The sequence below is a fragment of the Scleropages formosus genome, chromosome 16 (assembly GCF_900964775.1).
Source record: "Scleropages formosus chromosome 16, fSclFor1.1, whole genome shotgun sequence".
Taxonomy (NCBI): domain Eukaryota; kingdom Metazoa; phylum Chordata; class Actinopteri; order Osteoglossiformes; family Osteoglossidae; genus Scleropages; species Scleropages formosus.
The window spans coordinates 10,455,220-10,476,230 of record NC_041821.1 but is presented as its reverse complement, the minus strand read 5'-3'; the positions used below and the strand labels follow the sequence as shown (position 1 = coordinate 10,476,230).

Below are 21,011 nucleotides of genomic sequence, written 5' to 3'. Positions count from 1 at the left end.
TTCTTCTCTAATGCTATATTAAGTATCTAAAGGTCAACTAAAATAAGAATTCAAACCTAAGTCTACATAGCAAATTCTTTGCAAGGTACTGAATCTGGAAAATCCCAGTAGGCTGTAAGAAGTTTACTTTATTGTAACCTAGGCAAATGAAAATGTAAATTGCCATTAAAAAGTCTTTATTGATTAAATGACATAACAGTCATAAGGGAAAACACACACACACACACATTTTCAGAACCGCTTGTCCCATATGGGGTCACGGGGAACCGGAGCCTACCCGGGAACACAGGGGCGTAAGGAACACACCCAGGACGGGACGCCAGTCCGTCGCAAGGCACCCCAAGCGGGACTTGAACCCCAGACCCACCGGACAGCAGGACTATGGTCTAACCCACTGCGCCACCGCACCCCCGCAAGGGAAAACAACTGTTAATAAATTTTACGCTGTATTATAGACATAAGAACCAATATCCAATGCTACACTGTGTGGTGAGATGAATTTTCATCAAAAAAATGCAGTATTTCATCACCAAAGGAATTGTAAGGATTGCTTTACATATGTAGCTAATAATTGAAATGTCATATTTTACATATGTACCTGCATAACTTAAATGTATACATAGGAACATGTCCCTTTTTAAAGAAAGTGGCCATAATTACACTCTCTGTATATCTTCAGTATAATATTTTTAGCACATACAAACCATATTTTAGTTATTTTAATCTGCAAGTTCATAAAAAAAGTGATTTTATATAGTTTGTTTTATTCATTATATATTACAAATCAGAATACAATAAAAACGAAAATATTTACTATGTACATGTTTGTTGCAGCGCGTTAAGGATTGACTTTTATGACAAGACTAAAGGTTAAATGTTTGCCTTATGTTTTTTTCCATATTTCAAGGAAGCTGGTATTTCCTTATAACCTGCTAGTTATTCAAAAGGCAACACAGATCACATTCTATTTAAGCACTGTCCCTGAATCATGCATCTAAAAAGTCATTTCCCTTCTTTGCCATGTTCTGAAATTTAAAAATAGGAACTAAATAATCAAAGAGCATATGCTTTGCATATCCACTTAACAGTTTAAAAGGCTCGGGGGAAGGGTTATTTTTACTAAAACGTTTGCTCTCTGCATGTTTTAAATGTCTGATCTGCTAGATAAGGTTATAAACTTCTGAGACCAAGCAAACAAAAAGGTTTTTGGATATATTTCAAGAATTCATCGGAAATTACCGAAGCCCCACCCCCACACATGTGGTATCATTTAAAATCATAGAGTCCCCCCAGTAAGGCCCATTAGAACTCAGCATTGCAGCATGTAAAGCTCGAGAGGTGCACTTCAAAACATGCATCTCCTACAGCACAAAAAAATGGATAGCAGGGTAGCCGGAGGATCGGTGTGTGCATTCCAGCTCTGTTCTGCAGATTGGATGTGGACCAATCCGAGATAACGTAGGTGGCGATTATAGACGAGCGGAAAGATCTCCACAGCTTAATGAATGTCAGATTGATAAACATGCCTGGACGTTTGTAAGGAATAGATAAGACTATATTGTAGCACTGCAGCCCATAATTATAGCTAAACTTTCTCTTCAGCGTAAAAGGTGTCGTCGTGGCTTATGTCACGTTAGTTTATGGTTTACTTATTTAAATTTAAAGGATCCCTTTGCCCAAGGCAGCTTAACGTGTTGCATTTGAATATTTAATGTAATTTTAATTCACATAATCTTTAATAGCAAGTAATAATATTTAACCAAGGTACTAGCTACTAATCATGTCCAAGTTGATAGTTTCTCTCTCTGTGAAGCTTTCAAAAAGTTAACCTGAAATGCTCAGAAACTAAAATAACGTTGGAAAAGTAAAAATAATCATCTTTAAGATGTAAATATTTCTTTATTCACCTCAAGATTTGTGGACAATGTTTATGAGCAGTTCGAGGGTTCTTGTACCGCTCCCTAGCACTGAGAAGAGCTAAAGAGTTCGCTGTCATTGTTGTCATCGGTGAATATCCCCCTGACGTAGGAGTTCTCTTCGAAGTCACCTGCGCCCAGTGTCGTCTCCAGGCTCAGCGAGCTTGCGGCATCCAACTCACGCACTGTGACCGTTCGAACCAGCTCCTTCTCGCAAAGCTTCTGGACTATTCCAGCTCCAAAGGCATCCCCCAGCACGTTCACCATGGTGCGAAAACGATCTCTAAGTTTATGGAATAACATAAGTATTAGATTTGCTGAATGCGGCAAACTCCCGATTTCAGCATTTATAAAGCTGATGTATGACTTTTTCAGTTCTATCCCATTTCTTCTCCATACTTAGTCATGGTCCAATACCCGTTTCTGAAGGGTCACCTCACAGAGGGCTGAACAAGGCTACAGCCTTCATCTAGTGAAAACTCATGGAGAAGAGGAAGGGGGTGAGGACCTGAGTCATGTTGCACACCCAAGAGAACATGGGTAAATTTGTGTTCTTTGAACCTGCCCTTTATAGATTGTTAGTGTAGTATGGCGGAGATTTGGCAAATCCTCTCTGGTGGTCCCTGAACGGCGCTTCCAATTTCTATGACATATATTATTACGTGCATTTGAGTCCTTATTTCCTTCTGCTATTAAAGTTACATAACATTATATCATTTCTTTTTGTCTGGCAGGTGTCACAGTACTTGGGTGTAACTGCGAATCAGTACTACTTTTACTACAATGGCTGCTCAAATATCTCTGGTACACTATAATGAGAAACAAAAAGGGTTGAGGGAGGTACTCACAAAAGCCAGTCCACTGCAATGAGGAGGGGGATATCGTGCACTGGCAAGCCCACAGCAGACAGGACGAGTACGGTGGTCACTGCGCCCGCGCTGGGGATACCTGCTGCCCCAATGCTGCCCAGGGTCGCTGTTAAGCTGAAGATACAGCTCAGTAAGATTCTCACACCTTCATCATAATCATGATCCAGGTCAGATTTTATGAAGACATAGCTTCGTACTCTTGAGTTCCTATGACTGGAGGATTATGGGAAAATGACAGCAGCAGCATGTACTTTCAGAAGACACGTTTTAATACTGATATTAACATTCAACTCACTCCTAAAGGCCACGGGACAATTTTACATTGTCTCTGTATTAACATTCTTATGCTGGGTTACTTCTCCCTATCTTTAAAATGATAGATAAAGCAGACTGAGCATCACGTAAGAGCTGGCTAGCATACCTGATGGTAACAATCTGGCCTATATCCAGGGAATTATTGTTCAGCTGAGCAACGAATACGGCTGCCACGCCTTCATAAAGGGCTGTGCCGTCCATGTTGACGGTGGCTCCCACTGGCAGCATGAAGCGCGTGATCCTCTTGTCAATCCTATTGTTCTCCTCCGCACATCGGAAGGTCACGGGCAGCGTGGCCGAGCTGCACGTAAAAAAGGCAAGGGGGTTGAATTTTTGTCCCAGAGGCCTTTATTTTGAGGCCTCCTAAGACTCAGGTCCTACCAGGTTTGGTGCGTTCTTCATTTCACAAAATCTTCATAAAACGTAGATTTAATCGGGGGTTGTCCACCCTCTAGCAAAGAAAAATCTTTTGGGGTTCTCCTGGAAAGGATACCCTTGGCTGGAAAGCTTTGTGTCTTCACATTCTACTAGCTACTCTTTTCCCATTGCAGGTGTCAGCCTGTACTGTACCTGGAGGAGATCACAAAGGCTGTCATTAGGGCCTCTGCCATTCCCCATGCAAAAGTGAAGGGATTCTTTCTCACGACAGCCACATACAGTAGAGGAAGAAGGATGGTTGAGTGGACTGCTAGTCTAGAGGTGAATAAAAAGAAAACTCTTTACATTATATGAGTTTACCCAGCCATCAGTTACAGTATCACCAAACCACACAAGCTGTCTGAAACCACTTGTTCAAAGCAGGGTTGGGGCAAACCAGAGCCTAACCTGGCAACACAGGGTGCAAGGCTGAAGGGGGAGGGGACACACCCAGGATAGGACAGGATGCCAGTCTGTCGCAGGGCACCCCAAGCAGGACTCGAACCCCAGACCACCCCAGAGAGCAGGACGTGGTCAAACCTTCCATGCCACCGCATCACTGCACCTCCCATCACCCAACCACTATCACCAAAAGATTTTAGTCTTCTTTAAATTTCATCGTCTTACATCCTTATGACTTCAGAGGCATATGACAAGTGCAGCAATCAGGCAGAGATCAACTGTGACAGAACTGGTCATGTGCAGCATGAGGATGTGTAAATGTGGAGGAAGAGTGACACTGGATATATGAAAAAGTAAAATACAATGCACTCAGGGGCCCACAGTGATCAATAATGAAAAAGACACCGGTGACCTGTAATAATGCAATTTTGGCAATTTTCAATTTGTGAAATTTAGTCTTGTTTGTCTCTCTCTCTCTCTCTCTCTCACTCTTAATTTTTCTCTCTTATTGTGTTCTGCATAACAATAGCAGATGACAATTAAACGTGAGGACATTTGGGGTCAGTGACCTCTGGGGGAAATGACAAGATCGTTTTGGTAGTGTAGGCAGCTTGCAGCTCACCCACTCAGTACAGTCACAATGAAGATCCCCAGCTTCCGGAAGATTCCCCAGTCCTGCACCTCCAAGATTCTGGCAGCAATGAGGAACAGTATCCCAAAAGGCATGTACCTAAAAAATGAGAAAGAATAAAATTTAAAAAATCACATGCTAATCATAGCATTTTTTATCTCACACTTTTCTACAACTGTGTACCTATCAATACAGCTGGGTAACTTTACTGGAACAGTTTAGAGTAAGGACCTTGCCCAAGGGATCCCAGACAAGGTGAGGTTCAAACTGATAACCTTCAACTTGAAAGGCAGCAGCTCTAACCACTACCCTATCAGCTAACCCTTGAGCATCCTTTTGAGACTTTGTTCACGCAGAGTAGGATGTGCTCTCATGGCCTAAATTCACTGACATCTTTGTCAAATAATCTGTAAATTTAATGTTTGTCTAGTTAGATTTAACTGTGCAAATCCTTTTATTTATATCCATTCTTTGGAGGTTGATACCAGAAAACCTCTGGGAGAAAGACCAAAGCTCTCACCACATGATGATCTGAACTATTTTCATGGTGGCTTCATTTAAAGCATCAAAGAACTCCACCAGAATCCGCCCTTTCTCTCCCATCTGTCCGATGATCAGTCCGAAGACCAGGCAGAAGACAATGAGGCCCAAAATATTGACCCCATCAGAGTATGACCCCATTAATATGTCCTCTTTGGTCATATTCTGAAATGAAACATGGAAATAGGAAGCGATACCTTGAACTCAACATTTATTTCTACATGAAAACGGCAGGTAAAATCACTGCCATGTTTGTGTAATGACCTTGAGTGTATTAACTGCAATCAAAGTTACATTACGTGCATTTGAAAAACAAGAGGTCTTTGTGCTAGAAACACATATCCATGTGTTAGCATTCTCGCCTTCTTTAAACACACAACAAATGCTCGTATGAAGCTCTCCGACTTCCAGTGTGGAAAATAGGGCTGGACCTGTGGGGAGAGCGTTGTTATGGAGATGGGCACAGCTGTGTGTGCCAAGTTAGAGTCAGGTGCACTCAGAGGAGTTCTTCCTTTCCTTTGTGTCTTGTACTGAAATTGAAGGCAAAGAAAGTGAAATTATACTAGTGCATCATAAATATGTTTAACAGACACCCCAACCCTGGATTCCAGAATAGCTTGAACTTTACAGATGAACCATTTGAAGATCATGACATCTTCAATCAAGCCAGATTAGTTTCAGAAGCAGTGGTCCACTTTAGGGGATAATTACTCATTGAGCCACGCTAGAGTATCGCAGCATACCTGTTCAAAGCAGGCCTGAACTAGGTTCTCAGGAATCATATTCCTGCAGGTGAGAACAAAAGCGAAGAAAAATGTCCTTTACACATTTTGTAGGAGTGTCTTTTTTTGGCACCAATTCCTCTACCAAAATTCAACGCTAATAACTGCCAGTTTAAAAGTAACCTAATTAACGTTGTGTTGGTAACTCAGTAATGGGGTAATATTACAGTAAGGACATTGTTCAGCTGTATGTCTGACCGAACCTGAAACGCTGAATTTTTTGCGATTTTGTCTGCAACTTAGTCAGAAATGATGATGACATTATTATTATTATTATCATTATTATTATTATTATTATTATTAGAAGTAATAGTAGTAATTTAAAAAAATGAAGAACAATATAAAATAACTAATGTCAGTATAATTATTGATAATATTTATATTTGCATAAAGAATACTGTAGGTGAAATTGGTTTCTGCTCGCTCTTATTTTCATTGACACACTGCCTTTCTACCTCTTTTCACACACACCCACATGCATTCACAAAATTTCTTGCACGTGTCTGTCCACATAAATCTCAAAAGAAAATGGGAAAATAGAAGGAGATTGTCAGTAACATTACGTAAAGACGATACTTGCAAGCCACTTAGCTAATCAGTAAAGCTGGAAAACCCACTATCTACATAAATCTGTGTTGTTATATTTCAGTTGTTCATTCTACCAGCTTGATGATGCTGTCAATTCAAAATGTTGGTACATTTCAGCTTCCTATACATTACAGTAAAAATCTGAACTAGTTTCTCAACAGCCATAATCTTCCTGTTGAATCTTTTAAATTTTAGACTTTACTTTGAAGGTATTATAAATAACCAAGCCTCCCCAGACCCTGCATCTTAAATAGCTGCTGCATTTGTGCCAGCAAGTGGGACACTTATTACAGTTTCATCAAACAAATGTAGTATGTATGTATTTTAAGTGCTGCACGGAGGCTGAGCGGAAAGGAAAGTAGACTGACGGGGATGTCACCTGAGAAGGTCCAGCATGGTATCCAGTGTGGAGATGTCTGCTGTCAACCCAGTCCAGTGAGTGCTGTCAGCACCAGGGGAGACTCCAGGCTTGACTGCTATCACTAATATAATCCCTGGAAACATCCCCCCCATCTCATTTCACAAAAATTTTATTTTACCTTCTTTTAGTTGCTATCAAAATTATGGGGACAAAATTTCACTTTTAATCCTAATCAGAGGATCAGGAAACTGTGTGTGTATATTTAACAGAATGGTCCGGTGGGTGAAATACTATGGTATAGCTTACCCAGGGATGCAGCGATGACAGTTGTTGACAGATAGTATATTACCACACGTAAACCAATGCGTCCAGACATGTCCGAATTCAGGGCTGCCACGCCTGCAGAAACAGCCAAAGCAGGTGATCAAATAACATTTATAAGTGGCCTGCATGATAAAAGGGCTCATTCTCAGTAAAGCTAAGCACAAATGTCACTTTTTTTCCCTTTACGTAATTTTATATATGTATGCATATACTGCACAAGGTAATATTTAGAGGAGGTTGCTGTGGCTTTTAGTCCTTGTTGCAGTAGTTTAGACAACATGAGCCAGAAAAACATCCAGATGAGTCAGGGATGTTCAACCGTGAAACACAAATAAGTAAAGGGTGTTTTGTACCAGGGGGTGTGGTGGTGCAGTGGATTGGACCAGGTCCTGCTCTCTGGTGGGTCTGGGGTTTGAGTCCCACTTGGGGTGCCTTGTGATGGACTGGCATCCCATCCTAGGTGTGTCCCCTCCCCCTCCAGCCTTTTGCCCTGTGTTCCCAAGTTAGGCTCCGGCTCCACGTGACCCCCGTATGGGACAAGCAGTTTCAGATGATGTGTATGTGTGTTTTGTGCATTGATGTCACCGGTATATACATTTTCTGCGCTGGCCGCTTGCTCTGCCGTTTTTACCGACCTGTTATGATGCTGGAAACGATAAGCGGCAGAACGATCAACTTGAGCATCCGCATCAGGAGCTCTCCCGGGAAGCCAAAGTAGTGCTTGTGAACCCGGGACAAGGAGCTGTATTCTCGCACCAGTACTCCCAGTACAGTCCCTGGGAGAGATATGGGGTGAGGAGGAGTGTGTCAGCACTGCGGAGAGCTGAAAACACTCTGTTTCCAGTGCAGCAGTCCTCCCTTTGCATCTTCCATTCTCTTCGAACCTTTGGAAGTGCATACATCGCAGCACCTTTGTCCTCCGTTCACTGTCACAGCACTCGTTTCAAACAGCCATGAGTGCACTTTGTGTTGTGAAAACCCAACGCTGGAGTTGAAGTACTTTGACGCTATTTAAACAAGAGCCTTTGGCCTTGAAGCTGAACCCAGCAGGGTGTGGGAGAGACAGCAGAGAGATAATAAAGCGAGCTGGATACGTCCAGACCCATAAATGTGCTTTTGTGCAATTGCACAATGATACCGAATCATAAAACAGAGGAGCTGGAATAGAAATTTCGGCCCGGGTGACATCAAACCGTGAATCATAATCAGCAGGCATTCCTAACAGTTTTAATAGTCTGTAACCTGGAACAGTGTGAACATGATTCACGGTATTGTACTATGCAAACCAGCAACAGCCAGGGTTATAACCTAAGACACTTTGTCTGAAAGTTTTTATAAAGTGAACTCACCTTACTGTAGGGCACAGCAGACTAGTTGATTACATTATGAGTTTAAAAAAATACTGTTTTACACCCTTGACTGATCCATAGATAATACATGTGCTAATATAAAGAGAGTTCAGATATACTGTTACCATCACACCGTAGAGACACACAGATAACAGACAGTGAGAGAGTTGAGCAGGTAGCGCTCACCTAAAATAACAGCTACAACAGTGGCAATGAGACATTGGCTCTTTTTGAGGGAAATCTTCAGGCTGGAGAATCTTGCAGCCTTCTGTTCCATCTCCCGATGCCGTTCCGGCTCTGCTCGCCCAGATGACAGGGATACCCATCTGCTGTGGGAGGGTGCAAAGCATCCCATTCTCCTGGGGTACCCTGCAGCCAGGCGCGCTCTCGGTCCCAGGTTGCATCCCAAACCCCGCCCTCCCTCCCTTTAATTCACGGCTCATCGAGGGAGCGCCTTCCGTGAGCTCAGATGCACACTTGCTCCTTGTTTATCTGAACTGAACGTCTGTTTAGAATCCATCCTCAGAGCGCAAGCCATTTGTTTGCAATGTCTGTCATTGTGAACAGCACCACTTGTCTGGCAGAGGGGAAGAAATAGCGAAACGGCCGAGCCAAATAGTGAACTTTGTGTTGTGCCTTCTGAATTTTTATACCTAATAGAACCCATAAATATTTTAACCTTAAGAACTGCAGACCATTAGTTTTATCATATTACACAAATTCTTCTGAGGGTCTTTCCAATTTTCCCACTAGATGGCATGCTGTGTCTGTGGGGCTAGTGGCCTTGGTTTGAGGAAGGGCTTTATAAATTATATTTTCTACCTTACTTTTAATGCCTTCCATACATTGATTTGTATGTATTACTAAAAAACCATAAATATCAGTTACTGGTTCCACTTTCCTAATGCATGTAGAATTTTCTCACTGTATTTTTTATTAATTATAATAATAATAAACACTGAAACAAATGTTGCTCAATATTTCAGGTACTGTCAGTCCATTAATACAAGTTTGCTGTGGACAGGATGAGAACTCTTTTCAGGATGTCGGAAAACAGAATGAAGGGAGTCGGCCATAAAAACGTGAACAATGAAGCTGCTGAACAAGAACCAGACTGTTCTGAAGTTCCAAAGCTATTCTTCCTATTTGGCGATAAGAGCAGAAATAGATGCCGCGAGCTCTCTGGAAATGGGTTTAGAGACGAGATTTGATAAACGCGATACACTAGAAGAAAGGGGTCTCTGGTTTCAAGCAAACTAGAACTGAAAAAGGATTAAGCCATCGCAGTATTTTGGCTTTTTAAGAAATAATAATTTTCCCATAAAAATTAATGCCTTTTCAAATATGAACTGAAATTGAAATACTCAGTTTCAAGTGCAAATCAGTTTCATCCTTCCATATCTAAATGCATTTAACACACGTACCAAATACAATACTGTGGCACAGATACAAAACTTCGGTGACATATTAACAGGACTCGCAACACTCTGAACAATAATCAGATTTTTTAATTTAGCCATTCATGATAAAAAAAAACACTTTGCTTCCTTTTCCACGTGATTTATGCAATGCAAAACCCATAAAGAAAAGCCTCATTTGTGGAAGAGGCTTCAAGTCATTTATATGCATGGATTTAAGCCAGACAACCAGAGTGCTGCTACTGCTGCTGAAGAAATAATCCCAGAAGGTGCCATTATTGATGGACGTCAGGATCAGACACACACAAATACCAAACATTCTTACATGGTTCCATCATTTATCCTACTGTGCAGATAAAGTATTGTAGGATTTGAGAACATTCTTTAGGGCTGTTTCCTTGATTTTTGATCTTGAGAAAATACAGGCCCCCGGATGGGTAGTGAGTGATCAAGACTGTCACTTTGCAGTATGTAGGTGTCTGGCTTGTACCCCACTCCTGCCATAGTACCCTTGATCATGGTACATACCCTGAATTGCTACAGTAAAAATACCCTGCTGTATAAATTGATAAAACATTGTAATCAGATTTCAAGCATAACACTGTAAGACACATTGCACAAAGCAAAATAAAAAAAAAAAACAATAAATGTAAATAAGTACTTGGGGCAAATCAGTCGCTGTTACTGAAACCCATCTCCTAGGTGGTCAATAAAATAAATTATCAGTGAAGTCCTCTAATCAGGAACACTGCCAAGGGAATAAGCAGGAGGCAGCAGTTTGGACCGTTTGTTTGAATAATTATGCCTATTAAACAGGAAATATGCACCATCATGCAGAAGATTTCCACCTATTTCTCTATATCATTAACCTTTATTTATGTGTTACTTGCAGTGTTACATAAGCAACTCATTACCGAGATTTATCGATTTGTATAATTAGGTGTTGGTTTCTAACGACAAATTATACAAAGAATAACATACTGCTAGACCCTTTATTTTACTTTTAACAATCCTAAGGAAAGTCAGGTGTTAATATTGTGGTGTCTCTAGCAAGGATCTATCGGAGTCAATCTTCCAGAGCGCACATTACTACCGAACACCCAAACAGGGCGTGGCGTGACTGATTGAAAACGCCATCAACCAATCGAAAAGGAGAAAACGCTTTCAACTCAGACCACTGGCCAATCGGGTGCAAGTCAGGGGCGGGACGAAAGCTGGTGTCTGGTAGCGCCCTGAGTCTTCGATCGAGCCGGAGTGGGAGTCGAGGGGAGTGAGCGAGCATCACAGTTCACCAGTTTAGATGGACTCATCTGTATGCGTGAAAGTCGAGCATCCTCGAGCATCCTAGCTGTGCTGTCCTATTCCGGCGTCCTTAGCTGTGAGAGGTACCCGAGCGAGATTGCAAAGTGTCATCTGGACTCTTGGTCCGGACCCTCAACTAAGTGCGATCCTCCATCATCATATTTATTTGCCGGACTGGGTGGTCCTGGTCAAGGGGCCTTTACCACCTTTACCAGGGTAACCGCTTGGCTCCAAATTCCTGTTGCATCCAGCAGGAGAGGCAAGGAAGGCGGGCGAGCTGCGTGCGCTGCGCTGTGCAGACCCACCGATCCGAGCATCGCCCTCATCGCCGTCATCATCCTCATGGGTAAGGCGTCCCTTTCCACTCGCGTTGAAGTGTGACCCGCTGCCTCGCGCGCCTCCGCAGGCAGGTGCTCCTTTTTCGGGATGGGCGGCAGGGCGGGTCGCGCTCATGATGAGATGAGACCTCGAGCGCGTCCGTTCGCCTTCTGATCTCGGGGTTTTTGTTTACGGTCAGGATGCTCGCTTTTTGCTGCGCCTGGACCACCATCATCATCATCATCATCATCATCATCTGTATGGGAGCCTCCCCGCGTGGCTTCCTCTGCCCGCGCATGGGGCTCCGGGTTGATGCCAAGCCAGGGTGGGCACCTCCTGCACCTCACTCACTCAGTCACCGTCTGGGTCCAGCGCCAGTGGGTGATGTTGTAATGCAGACCACGTGTGCGCTGGAGATCATGGCTAATTACCATGGACAGGAGTGCGCCGCGCACCAGGCGCTGAGTTAGGCGTGCCCACCTCTTCCGTCATGCCTGCTTTGGGTCGCTACCCTCTCCATGTTCCTTTCATCTGTACCGTAGCGCACTGAGCCTTGGAAGGCATTTGGAGTTGGTGTCAATGATGTGGCATGCTCTATTTCTCCAGCCCCATGTGGGTTATGTAATGTTTTAAATGAGTCATTATGAATTGATATCGGTGATGGGTGTAGGGTCTTTGCTTTCATCAGACCTGGCAGGAGGGGTGGGGTGAGGGTGAAGATGCCTGGGAAGGAGCATCGCTAGGGTTCGGGATGGAATGAATGGAGTTCCTTGGGGGGGACTGACGGATGGAGGTGTGAGAGGTACGGAGGCTCCGCCCGAGACTTTGTGACATGAAGGTGCAGTCGGCTCGAAGCGCGTTACGTAAATTGCAAATTGATATTCGTCCGCAACGCCAACACTAAAGCCGCCCATTAAAATGATGGTGTGAATACAGTGCTGTTGGATTTAGCACTTCACAGGTTCTTGGTGAAGCTTACTCTCGGCTATCTTGCATTTAGCAGGTGATCAGGGCACGTATGTTCATCAAAAATAGATTAATTTATGTTTATTCAGCTTGATGCATTTCTCCAAAGTGACTTACAACGATTCACCCATTTATACAGCTGGGTAATTTTTACTAGATCAATTTTAGGGTAAGTACCTTGCTCAAGGGTACTGCAGCAGGAGGTCGGATTCAAACTCGGGTCCCTCGAGTGGAAGGTAGCAGCTCTAACCGGTGTGCTTCTTGCTGCCCATATTAATCTTCTGGATGTCATGCTGGCTTGAAGAGAGCCTCAGGCCTGCAGACACATCAGTGTCACACAGTGTCAGCGACTGTCCAGGTGCGCAGCTTGGCGCCAGGGGAATCGAGGAGCGAGACAGAGTCCGGCTGCTGTCACTCTGGCACTAGCCATGGGGTTGGCGTCCTTCTGCCAGACTCTGCTGGTGCTGTAATGAGCCCTGGCATCTTCACCACCCAGAAGGGTGGATGTGGTGGTCCTTAATCGCCTTGGAAGGATCAGACTTTTGGGGTTTGCTAGACAGCAGGGAACGGTTGGGTGGGCCCCTTGCCTGCAAAGACCAGTACTCATTGAGGACACCGGAGCTGAATCAGCTCTTGAAAGCCTAATTTAATTTGCACTAGAGATCATATGGGATGAAGTGAACTCGCTAGGGGTTGATTTATCTCTTACGGTTTCACTGGGCGGAGGATAACATGTTGTAGTGTAGTACTCAGAGTAGTGTCAAAAGGTTGAGTAAACTTCCCCAGGTAACATTTTGTGTATAACTCCTGTGTAATATCTCGAATCATCCACATACTGCAAACTCCATGTGGATTATACAGTAGCTTGGGAGCTTTCTAAAATATGGCAACAATTCCATTTATTTTTATGTCAAGGGAATAATACAACACCTACTCCCTTCGCTGTTGGTGCAGTAGGTGGCCGAAGACAATTAGAAATAAAAACAGTATTTCCCCACCTACAGCTCTGTATCAATTCTGCTGCTGATACCGAATTTTCTCGTAGGAGCTCATGTAGCGCTGTTGTGTCACCCGGGATGGGAAGTAATGGAGAAGGAGAAGACAAAGGGAAATTGAAGTCAGGAACAATTTATTTTTCTAGGATGAGTGACAACGCAGCCTCTGAAGAAGCAGCTGGAGGGAAATGTTGAGGGTGTTCTCTCACGCGGGACAGTCGGCCCAACCCGGCCTGGGTCCAAGGGTCAGGGGCTATTTGCCGTGGTAGGTCTGTTATGAAAGGAATCATCTTTGTGGAGTACAGAAAGAATGGCACCCCCCCTCCCCCCCCACACACACCTCCAGCACTCCATTATTAGTCTTCTGCCTTGCACAGATTGGGCCGAATGACAGTCTGTTTCGGTCTCTTTCTGAGTACTTTGCCGAAAAACGGCAGACGCCGTTTCCATTAGTAGAGCAACAGTCGAGCATGTGAGGCCGGGATGGAAAATAACACACATCAGGATGGCGGGGAGCTTTGTCAGCTGAAAAGGCAAACTGAATTGCATTAATGACCAGCCTAGTCTTGCTTAGTTTTAAATACTGGTAGAGACTTGTCTAGAGCCATGCCAGAAATGGAAAGAAAGGTGCGTGACTGAACTGCAGAAGATGCTGTCCTGTAGCTGAGAGGTCCAAGGGAGAGGGAGCATGTAGCATGAAGGCTTCTGAAGTGAGTGTTTGTGTGACCACCTGAGCGTTCACATTTATTCACTTAGCAGACACTTTTCTCCAAAGCAATTTACAATGAACTCTATGTAGTGTCATCAGCCCTCACGCCTCATTCACCATGGTGATTTACATTGCTAGATACACTACTTACAATGGGTCACTCATCCATACATCAGTGGAACACACTCTATCACTCACACACTATGGGTGACAGCATGATTTTGGAGTGTGGGAGGAAACCAGAGCACCCAGAAGAAAACCACACAGACAGGGGGGGAACATACAAACTCCACGCAGACTGAGCAGGGATCAAACCCACATTCTCTTACACCACCCAAGCACTGGGAGACAGCAGCACTACTTGCTGTGCCACCATGTAACCGTCAGGTTCTGCTGAAAAGCGAGTTTTGGTCCACATGACTTCAGCTAAATCCTTCATAAATCAGCATCTAAAGATAGGTGAAAGCATACAGTGCGGTGGTTAGAAGTGGGACCTAAGGTCCTGGGTTTGAATCCCACCTCCCGCTGTAGTACCCTTGATCAGGGCGCTAATGATGAACTCCTCCCCTAGAAGTTACCCACATGTGTGAATCGTTGTAAGTAGCTGAGCATACGAGCAGGACACTGTAAGTCATTTTAGAGAAAGAGGTCTTCTAAGTGCAAAAGTTAGGGAGATATTAAAGGAAAGTGACACAAGTTACAACAGGATGACGCGGTTCGCCCACAACTGGATCCAGGGTCGATGTGTGGCATCACCTTCACCTAGTGAACTTTAATCATTATCAAGATTGGTTCCAAATGCCGAACCCGGCACCAGCCGTAGTCCTGAAATGGGCTCTAACGTTGTCCTTGCAGGGTGACCAGCTCGTTCGGTATGACGTGTACGATGCCACCCGTCCTCCCCACAGGGGGTCCTCCTCACTGGGCCTGGCCTGTGTGCCCGCAGCGTGCGGCACCAGGTCGCCTTGCTTCCCCTGCAGTTCTCGTGCCAACTGCCAGCTGGTGCCATGAGGCCGCCGTGCCCGCCGTCCTGGCAGCGATAGGCGAATCGGCAGCCTGTTCAAAGCTTCGTTTTGCTACAGGATTCCAGCATTTTTTTCCACATCCCTGCAGTTCCTCCACTTTGAACGTGTCCACAATTCTGACCTGATGGTTATGCTAATGCTGATGCGCAGGTTCCTTCTTTCCAGTTAACTGTGGAGCGTCTCTGAGCGTAGCCCGGTGGCCTGGTGGCTCTGCGCAGTACTGTGAATCCGCACAAACGTGCCGTTTCGCTCAAGATATAAAAGCAGCGGTACATAATAACGGAAGGTTAAGGGCTGATGTTTAAATTCGGACGAGCCCACTTAAAGGCGGGTGGCCCGCAGATTTCCGCTAATGGCGAGCCCTTTCCGACACTTAAGGACGGTCCCGTCTCACACGCCACACATGTGACTCACCGTTTTCCATGAGCTGGTGAAGCCAGCTGTCCAGGAGGTCATTACCGGTCGGCTCCATAGCAGAGACTGTGTGGATATGGTACATAGCAGAGCTTCAGCAGCCTCGCAGTCGGGCGTCTGAGATCTGCCACACACCGGTAACTCATGCGTATGCATGCGCACATGTGTGTGTGTGTGTGTGTGTGTGTGTGTGTGTGTGTGTGTAGGTATGATTGTGCCTGTTTGGGACAACGTGCATGTGTCTGTAATGCAGAAGTTCAGCTCAGGACGGCTGTCACATGTTCTCAGTCTCAGACTGGTCTGTCTCACCCATGATCGAGTGGCCAGAGGGAGGAAGTCTGTGCGAGCGTCGAGCTACCGTATTCCCAGAATGCATTGCTGCCTTTCTTCCGACGAAAAGCAGAGTCCTTTGGCTCCGTTCTGATCGGCTATGCGAAATGAACGTTATTAAGCCACTGTGAGTAACAAGAAGCGAGCAGCTGTGCTCAGCTAGTGCTTCACCTCCACATAGCGTGAGATGTGCTGCCACATGTACTTTGCGTTATTCCTGGACTGAGAGCTTTAACTCTCCATTGATTTACTGCTGCTTCGACATCGATCCGCTGTAGCACGGGAACCACGGCCTCAAGTGTTACACTCAAATAGAACGATCCATCGTTTTATTTCCTTTCCATGGACAGGGTTCACCCCCCCGTGTAGTGATTCCAGAACAAATGATCAGCATTTACCACTACACACCACATCCTTATTCCAGCTTAGGATGTATTACCCAGAATTCCTTCCACTCAGGTTGCCCCTGTCCTTACTGTGTATAAATGACGTCTGTGGGAACTTGGAGTAAAGATGATAAAAAAGAACTTCTTCCTTCTATCCTGTTACATAAGGATACTGTGCTGGCAGTGCTGACTTATGGCAGTGAAGGGGCCCTTTTCATCAGTCCAGTTGCAGTTATGTCTCTTTTTATTGCTTTCTGTTAAATCAGTGTTTTCCTCTAGAAACAGCCCTGCCAGGGCAATTAAGGTGTCTGAAGAATGGAAATTTAGAAGATGCACTTGACTGACAAGCCAGGCATACTAAGCTAAAAGGCACTAATCACGGCAGTGGATTCCCATCAGGTGGATTTTACACTTCAAATCTCTGTTAAGGACAAAGGCCTTCTTGTCTTAATTCATGTCTTACAGCATCTAATCCCCAAAGGGCTCTTTTCAGGGCGGCTCATTTTCCCCCAGTATTTGCATGTTCGTTAACGCTCGGAGTGTATTTCGTATGCTCGATTTTTTGCGTTTGACTCACTCCATCCAAGAATGACGCCCGTGCCAGTTTGGGAACAGCAGACACGGGTGTGTATGTCCTCCTATGAGCATCCTGTGGCTGTCACGTGAAACATAGGGGCCTGGGACGGCTGGACCCAAGTGCAGCGTCGTTTGTCCGGAGACGAGGAATGAGGCGAGTTCTCGGTGTCGGGGACAGGCGAAGGGTCGGTCGATCGGCGGTCAGGGTCAGAGCGAAGATCCATGGACGAGGTCAGGGGACTTAACGAAGGGTCGGTCGAACGGCGAACAGGACAGGAATGAGGATCCGTGGACGTGGATGGGAAACAAAGCGAAGAGTCAACATCCGGAGGACGTGAACGAAGAGCTAGCGATGCTTGTGAATGAAGTCTCACGGGAAAGGGCGGTTGTCCCTGACGAGATTCCACAAAGGTCTGGGAGTTGCAGAGTGTCTTTTAAAGGGGTAGGTGCTGAACTGGAGTCAGGTGCTGTTGATTGAGTTGTGGGGGTGGACATGACAGTGGCCACCCGTCTTGGACTCGGGGAAGAGGTGTCGCTGTGAGAAATCTTCCACCAAACATGGCAAGGTTGACTGGGGATTTAACTCTTCTGGATTCAGCCACGTTGTGTAGGACACTGGTTCCAACGTTTTGCTTCCCCTGTTGGAAGCATAATCAGGGAGCTGCCACATTTTGTAAAGGCTACATGTGAACTGATGTGAACTTTACAAGATGTGGCAGCTCCCTGATGATGCTTCCAACCGGGGAAGCAAAACGTTGGAACCAGTGTCCTACACAACGTGGCTGAATCCAGAAGAGTTAAATCCCCAGTCAGTTGACACCAGCCGCGGAAGCCTACGGGTTTTGATATGGCAAGGTTTGTCGAATAGGGATTCGAGCCCAAGTACCTGGCATGGCGGAAACCAGAATTTACGCATGGGCTACTATACGTTATTTCAGTAGTGATCCAAACAGAGATGTCAGCTTCCTGCGGCGCCCATTAAAATTACAAAGCATTTGTATCGAGTGGCTACATATATCTCATCAAGATTTTTCATTTTCTCTAGTGACCACACCACATAAGAATTGGGGGAGTTACAGCATCTCCCTTTTCTCTTTCTAGTAGTATTTAAAGATGCTAAGATGTGAAGACCACTTAAAAACTCCTGAGGTGACGTCCAGGAAGATGTCCCCATGAAGCCTTTGTCCGAATCGCACGCAACAGAGGTGATCCACCTTTCCGATTATACAGCCCCTGCGTCTGAAACCCCAGGGTGCCATCTCACCTCGGCAGGGATTATTTAACTGGTCGGCAGGGGGGCTTGTGGAAATCTCCGCTGCCTCATGTGATTTACAGTGTTTCCAGGGTTTCTGAGATCTTTTTTCCTTAAATAAGGGTTTACCAGTTCAGGGCCACGTTGGCAGTGTTTTTACTGGTACCCGTGACTCAGCTGTGCCCCGTGAGCCGTGTCTTTGTCAAAGAGTTTGTGTCACCCTTTCCCATGAGCCACTAGGTGTGTGTCAGTGCCCTGACATGGTGTGGCATCTGACTTAAGTATTCCTAGACGGTCTTTCATCTCCTGTTAGCCCATCACACGGTTACTGGGCCTTCTCTCTGAGCTCACAAGGTGTTGGAGAAGGCAGTCACAGGCCTCCTCGCCGTCGTCATCTCATTCAGGGCTGCCGAAGGGCGATCAGAGAGGTGGACAGCTTTTCAGCAACGATCCACGCAGCTGCTGTCTGGCTCCCAACCGGCTCGCTAAAATGCCGTGACATTTTTTGGGGGAGCTTTGTTTTCTTTTTCACACCTTTTTACTGCCAGCGTTTGGGTAAGTAAATGTGGTGATGCATCATTATCGTTATTGCAGGCAATTGCTTTGTCCTCACACAGGGTAATGAGCAGGTCCAGTAAGCGAACACACAGCCGGCTGCTCGCACGGCCACCAGAGAGGGGAGAACAAAGAAGGGCGCATTAAAAAAGGGGCCAATAAGGAAGTGATGCAAACGCCTTCCTAAATGAGAAAAGAGTGAGGATCACTGTTCGTGTTGAGTGGTTGTCTTCGGTGTGTGTGTGTGTGTGTGTGCGTGCCATGATCTTCCTGCCCACTCGGTCCTCCCCATCTCCATTCGGCTCTTGCTGGATCATCGTATAATTTTCTGGTCTTTGGAGACCCAGTTCCCCAAGGTTCCCACATAGACCCAGCTGGCAGCCTGTGAGCCTCACCACGCAGCTCGGTGTGCAGCTTTAAACGGGCCCACTTCAGGGATCTGCAACTTGGCAGGAGATCTCAAAGATACCCTAATGCAGCTGTTTTAACGCTGCCTCTTTCACTGTGTTTTACTGCCTACCAAGGGCAGGTGCTTCGGTGAGTTACTGCGGATGCCCCGTGCTGTTTTATGTTTATGGAGGCTCTCGCTATGAGCACACCTTTGGAACACCAGGAGTGTCGTTTAATCACGCGCTACATGGATTCACTTGTACGTGATTTTGTTCTGGCTGCATCGCTCATTTGCCTCCGCGCTTCCCAGGGTGGCCTCGGCCCCCGATCGGCGCAGTCTGAAGCCGATAAGCAAGCGGCTATCGAAAATAGATGGGTGCGTGATTTTGCCCCGAACACAGCCAGTGCATGCTGAACCTCTGTCATTAGCGCCCAGGCACATGGTTTGTACCGTAAATTACTGCGGGGTGTCGGTTTTCTCTCCTCCATTGACATCATCATTGCGGAACTGCCTCAGGCGGGTACAGTATTTTTCATACAGAAGGCCGAGGTTCTAATACGTTTTTAAAAAGGTTTTGACTCCCCTGGTGCCACTGAGCTTTGTAAGTATCAGATTAGAGTATGTAATGGCTAATTTCCTATTCATTACGTTGTTCTCTTCTGCTGTACACTGCTTTCTGTCGTGTCAAGGACAAGGACAATTTTCATCTACGGCCACGTTTTGTAATATATGAAGGGAAATGGAGGTTAATTTCAAATGCTATATATTCTGACTCCTCTCATTATAAAACCACTGGATCACTGGACGTGACTCAAATCTGTGGCTAGTTAGAATCAATGGATCTTGTGTGGGTGTGTGTCCGTGTGTGTTTATAATGCTTCTTCCATGTGTCACCTTCAGCAGATAATCTGTGTGAAGCCCTAGGGAAGCTGAAGCTGGCATCGGCAGACAGCGCTGCCGACAGCATGGAGGGATGCTTGGACTGCCTGCTCAAAGCCCTCACCCACAACAGTAAGTGTAAGGCTTCAGCTGCAAACCTCAGCACTGGCCACCAGGGCGGCGACACCAAGGCAATAATATCGCAACTGATGGATCAGCAGCGCGTCCGTTGTTTAGGTAGCGACGTCTGCTTTGTTGTCTGGTTTTGTGGTTTATTCATCTAAATCTTAATTGCACGGTGGAGTGGTTAAAGACGTTGATAGGTCGGTCGGTGATGGTGGCCCAAAAGAACCTTGCTGTCACATTCTTGAAAAAGGCACTTGACATAAATTGCTCCATTTGGATGTATGGATATGTAAATAAGTTAAATTGTATGTTGCTTTGGAAAAGAGTGCAGGCTACACATGAAAATAGCATCTAAGAAGGAATAATGCTGCAAGGATCCGTAGGGGGCGGCTGATAGTGTAGTGGTTAGAGCGGCTGCCCTCGGATCCAAAGGTTGCTGCTGTGACTCTCGCTTATGGCTGTACCCCCCTTGAGCCGACTATCTGCCCTTAGTTGCTCCAGTGAAAATTACCCAGCTGTATCAATGGGTGGTTTAAGATTGGAAGTCACTTTGGAGAAATACATTGGCTGGACAAATTAATGTAAACAGGAATAAATCAAGGATGATTCCTTGATACTGATTGTCCTGCTAGTTATGTCTCCTCTAAAGCACTGTCCTCAACTGGATTTTCACTTTAGAACCCCAGCGTTACGCTTTTACTTCTCCGCAATAGTCCTCTTTATTCAAATGTTTCTGTAAATTGTTTCCGTTAAATGTTATTAAATGATCAAACTGCATTTTATTTCAAGATGATTTTGCCAGTTATTGCTCTCTTTCAATTGAGACAAGTTGATAATGGAGTTTTAATCGTAATTAGTGGGTTTATAGCTAATTT

At 45.3% G+C, this 21,011-nt stretch overlaps 2 protein-coding genes across 4 annotated transcripts in view; one reads left to right on the top strand and one right to left on the bottom strand.

Moving 5' to 3' along the window:
• Positions 1–1,961: 1,961 nt before the first annotated feature.
• On the bottom strand, positions 1,962–8,771 carry LOC108925698 (excitatory amino acid transporter 3-like). The gene is made up of 12 exons (XM_018737858.2): positions 8,681–8,771; positions 7,781–7,921; positions 7,128–7,220; positions 6,840–6,954; positions 5,834–5,876; positions 5,522–5,620; positions 5,071–5,255; positions 4,542–4,649; positions 3,671–3,793; positions 3,207–3,401; positions 2,765–2,899; positions 1,962–2,199 (listed from the first exon to the last, which is right to left on the bottom strand). The coding sequence occupies exons 1-12, from the start codon at positions 8,769–8,771 to the stop codon at positions 1,962–1,964; spliced, it is 1,566 nt and encodes a 521-aa protein (XP_018593374.1).
• Positions 8,772–11,144: 2,373 nt separating this feature from the next.
• LOC108925757 (rap1 GTPase-GDP dissociation stimulator 1-like) overlaps positions 11,145–21,011 on the top strand; it is a 33,796-nt gene continuing 23,929 nt past the window's right edge. The window contains exons 1-2 of one of the 3 annotated variants that reach the window (XM_029259069.1): positions 11,145–11,560; positions 20,035–20,142. In XM_029259069.1, the coding sequence (XP_029114902.1) occupies positions 11,227–11,560; positions 20,035–20,142 (442 nt within the window). In that variant the 5' untranslated portion in view covers positions 11,145–11,226. Of the gene's footprint in view, positions 11,561–20,031; positions 20,143–21,011 lie in introns of all 3 variants that reach the window. The other 2 variants (XM_029259068.1, XM_029259070.1) reach the window with 2 other exon arrangements.

Excerpts from the sequence above, each read along its gene's own strand:
- LOC108925698 (XM_018737858.2), bottom strand. The coding sequence starts at position 8,771 with ATGGAACAGAAGGCTGCAAGATTCTCCAGCCTGAAGATTTCCCTCAAA. Across the intron at positions 7,922-8,680 it reads TGTTGTAGCTGTTATTTTAG|GGACTGTACTGGGAGTACTG; the intron begins GTGAGCGCTACC and ends TATCTCTCCCAG. Across the intron at positions 2,200-2,764 it reads ATTGCAGTGGACTGGCTTTT|AGATCGTTTTCGCACCATGG; the intron begins GTGAGTACCTCC and ends CCATAAACTTAG.